The sequence below is a fragment of the Nothoprocta perdicaria genome, unplaced genomic scaffold, assembly GCF_003342845.1.
Source record: "Nothoprocta perdicaria isolate Ctin4 unplaced genomic scaffold, notPer1 scaffold_564, whole genome shotgun sequence".
NCBI classification, from domain to species: Eukaryota; Metazoa; Chordata; class Aves; order Tinamiformes; family Tinamidae; genus Nothoprocta; species Nothoprocta perdicaria.
Genome location: NW_020455826.1, coordinates 39,203 through 43,438, shown reverse-complemented (window position 1 = coordinate 43,438; position 4,236 = coordinate 39,203). Strand labels below are relative to the sequence as shown.

The following is a 4,236-nucleotide window of genomic DNA, read 5'->3' as shown; positions in this document are numbered from 1 at the left end:
GGCTGCGGCGCGCCGGGCCGCCCGCCGTGCTGCGCTGCCTGCGCGCCGAGCGCTTCTCCGTGGGCGGCGCCGCCTTCCCGGCCGACTTCTGCGAGGGCACCTTGCCCTACTCGTACAACCTGTGCGTGGCGCCGGCACGCGCCGTGGCCGAGTGCGCTTTGGTGCCGGCGCCGCTGCCCAGCCGCGCCGTCGACGATCTTCTCAGCGGGGACGCGCCCGCCATGCTTACGCCCAGCAACACTTGTCCCCCAGCAGARCCGTCCTCGGATCTCGACGCCGTGCAGGTATCTAACACGAGACCAGTGCTCTTTCCCATCCATATCCTGTTATGACCCTTGTTCWTACATTGTAATTTTGATAATATTGCAAAGCTCTTGCACGACATTTTTCCTGGTTCCCTTCGTTATCTTCACATTAAATATGTTTGTTAGGTTGATTGTTTTCCAGGGTGTCGACTCTCCAAGGCAGCTTTTAACATTTTCTCTTCTCTGGCCTGGAGGGAAGGGCTCACTGGGAAAAGCTGGTYCCTTTTCTCGTGACTCACTTCAGGAAGTTAAAGAGGATCCCAATACTCTTCTCTAACTGTAGAATCTCTTCTAACCGTTGTTTGTTCAATTTTGTCAAACTTTAGTAACAACTGATATTTCTTTACGTTTATATATGAGTATGAAATACGGAACAGTGGTGCTCATTGAAGTGAATGCATGAAGTAATGAAACGATACTCCATCTGTGCTATTTACTTAAGAGCTGCAAGAGCTTTCATAAACTTTTTTTTGATAACTCTTTCGGAAATAGGCCGCGGAGGGAGATGATCGTGGATCCTTGTCCTTTGGAAAGCTCTCCTACACAATAATAATACAAACGTCTGATGCCACAGTGAATGACCTGGGTATTTGAACACTCAGTCCTGGTAGCCTAAGAATCCATGAGATATCGTGTAACTCAGACTTGACGTGGTACTGCTTTTCCCTCCTCCAAGGTGCAATGCACTATAGATCTGTAGGCATCTCAGTCTTTTCTTAATGCCGCAGTATTCCTTCTTTACTTTCCGTATGTCTGTTGCAATGAGAACCATTTATTTGCTATGAAGGGAAGAGGAAATATTTTTTTCTTCTTGTCTAAAACCTGGAGTTGAACCAGATGCCTTTCCCCTYATCAGAAACGGAACGTGTAGTCTCAGCTGAAAGGTTCCAGACGTTGTATTTGCTTCATACATTACAGTATATCTTGGTAACTGCAACCTAGTTCCTCTTTGTATATCATGAGTTCTACTGATTCTGCCCTTGGGGACTGCGAAACTGTAATGGACCTTCTGTGCTGATGATCTTCTTTCTTCTCGACAAAAAGAAGTATCTGCACGTGATGGATAGAATTGAATATGAAATAGATGTTTTATGTTGTTTCAGTAATGCGTCTCCAAAAGAAACTTGAGTGTCTGTCGTTGAATGTGTCGGCAGAACTGCCTGTGATCGTGATCGGTGTCTATTTCCTTATACAAACTGCTGTCGTCATCTGCTCTTGCAGTTTTGGTGCAGAAAGGCTGGAATTAGAGTGAGTGGGGAGATCTTATTTCTATGTGGGCATCATTTCTCTGCGTCAATGTTGTGTCTTTTATGATGCAATGGAAAGGGCTCGTGATTCGTTGCAGGAAGCGAAATAGAGCGTCGCCCGGGGCATCAGGAAACGTGCGAATCGGTTTCCTTGGGAGGCTCTGGACTTGGGATTAGGGCTGCTTGAAGTGCTGATTCTAAGGGCGGGTGAAGGTGGATTCTCACTCTATGGCTGAGATCTTCTACTTCTGAGTAGAAGAATTTTTTTTTTTTCCCCCGAGGTAGTGTCTTTAGACTTGATTAGCATTATTGCTGGTGGAACATGTGGTTTCTATTCTTCTGACAATGGATTCGCCACTGGAATTGTCAACGTGCTTTGAATAGGGGGACGAGCGTCTGACTGACCCCTATCTCATGCGGTCTGCTTTTATATTGTTTTGTTATGTGTGCAGGGAAAGCGACAGGAGGGCTGTTCTTATCAAATTATCGCTTCAGATCAGCATAGTTGCATGGCAAGTAGAACTGTGTTCCTGGGACTGAAGTCGTCTTCGGGTGTATAGGATGTATAGCGGGTACTCAGGCATATGACATGACGGAAAAACAAAACTGCATTTCTTTTCTTGGATGCGTTGTACAGTGAGAAGTAAGTAGTTTTTAAAATATTAGAAAAATAAAATAAGAAAAATTAAAAAGAAGAAAAAAAAAAAAAAAGAAAGTACTATTGCGCGTCCTCTGACAGTGAAATAAACGAATGCAAAATTTCACCTGCAATGCTGCAATTACCGGGCGAGACTCCGGGCGTCGCTGTTCACTAGGCGGGAGAGAAGCGCGGCGAGATGCAGCCGCCCCGCCCGCCGTGTCACGGCTCGCGGAGAGATCCGCCCTGAGCTTAAGGCGGCAGCAGCCTCCCGGCAGGAGYCGGCAGCGCTGAGTTCACAGACCCGCTCACCCCTGCGAGACCCACTCTGCACGCGGGGGAGCGGAGCGGCGGTGCAGCCTCCACGACAAGGCAATGAGCCGGTCGCCAGGGCGAGCGCTGCTGTGGTGCGCCTGGGTGGCGGCGTGGGAGCTTGTGTATGGGCAGTTGCACTACTCGGTGCCCGAAGAGATGCAGAAGGGCTCCTTCGTGGGCGACGTGGCCAAGGATCTGGGGCTGGAGCTCTCGGCGCTCCGCGACCGCGGCGTCCGTGTCGTTTCGGAAGGTAGGAGACAGTATTTTTCTTTAAATGAGAAGAGCGGCCATTTAGTGACGGCGGAACGGATAGACAGGGAGCAGATCTGTGAAGCTGCTGATGAGTGTGTGCTGCGCTGTGAAATCGTAGTGGAGGGCGAAATGAAGSTTTATACAATCGAAGTGGAAGTGAGAGACATTAACGACAACGCGCCCACTTTCAAAAAAGTGCAGCTGGAGGAAATAATAAGCGAGACAACAGCAGTGGGGTCGCATTTTCCCCTGGCTGAGGCTCATGACCCGGACAGGGGGAATAATTCCCTGCAGCGTTACGAATTGAGAGGCGATGAACACTTCTCCCTGGCCGTCCGGACAGGAACCGACGGGGAGAAACGTCTCGACCTACTTCTGGCGAAGGCGCTGGACCGCGAGAAAGCCGCCTTTCACGAGCTCGTGCTGACAGCGTTAGACGGGGGTGATCCACCACGGACAGGCTCGACGCGGATCCGCGTGATCGTGTTGGACGCCAACGACAACGCGCCGGTGTTCAGCCAGGAAGTATATACGGTGCGTGTGAGGGAGGACGTGCCCCTGGACTCTGTCCTACTCACCGTCAGTGCCACCGATGCCGACGACGGAATGAACGCACAAGTGACATTTTCGTTTCAAAAGATATCAATGAAAGCATCTGAAATATTCCATCTGGACACGAAAACGGGAGCGATCACGCTGGTAAAGAGTCTGGACTTCGAGGAAGGGGTCTCGCACGATCTGCAAGTGCAAGCGAAGGACGGTGGAGGCCTTTCAGACACGGCGAAAGTCTCCATCACGGTGATTGACGTCAATGACAATGCTCCCGAGATCTCAGTGCGCTCTTTGCTGAACGCGGTGCCGGAGGATATTCCATCGGGGACGGTGGTGGCCCTGTTGCACGTGCAAGACCGCGACTCGGGGGCAAACGGGGAGGTGAGGTGCTCCCTGGACGCGGGGATGCCCTTCCGTCTGCGCAGCTCGCTGGACAGCTACTACAGCGTGGAGACGTCGAGGGAGYTGGACCGCGAGGCGGTGTCGGAGTACAACGTGACGGTGCGGGCGACGGACGGCGGGTCGCCGGCGCTGTGGAGCAGCGCGGTGCTGCCGCTGCGCGTGCTGGACGTGAACGACAACGCGCCGGTGTTCGCGGAGGCGCGCTACAGCGCCCGTGTGCCCGAGAACAACGCCAAGGGCGCGCTGGTGCTGMGGGTGCGCGCGTGGGACGCGGACTCGGGTCCGAACGCGCGCGTGCGGTACCGGCTGTGGGAGGGTCAGGTGCGTGGCGCGCCGCTGTCRTCGTACGTGTCGGTGCACGCGGAGACGGGCGCGCTGTACGCGCTGCGCTCCTTCGACTACGAGGAGGTGCGCGAGGTGGGGCTGTGGGTGGTGGCGGAGGACGGCGGCGCGCCGGCGCTGAGCAGCAACGTGTCGGTGCGTGTGTTGATCGGGGACGAGAACGACAACGCGCCGCAGGTGCTGT

General features: G+C 53.2%; 1 protein-coding gene across 1 annotated transcript in view; it reads left to right on the top strand.

Annotated features, from left to right (window-relative positions):
* LOC112955422 (protocadherin-1-like) overlaps nucleotides 1-4,236 on the top strand; it is a 16,464-nt gene that overhangs the window by 2,179 nt on the left and 10,049 nt on the right. The window contains exons 2-3 of the mRNA XM_026048724.1: nucleotides 51-284; nucleotides 2,511-4,229. Coding sequence (XP_025904509.1) covers nucleotides 51-284; nucleotides 2,511-4,229 — 1,953 coding nt within the window. The remainder of the gene's footprint in view (nucleotides 1-50; nucleotides 285-2,510; nucleotides 4,230-4,236) is intronic.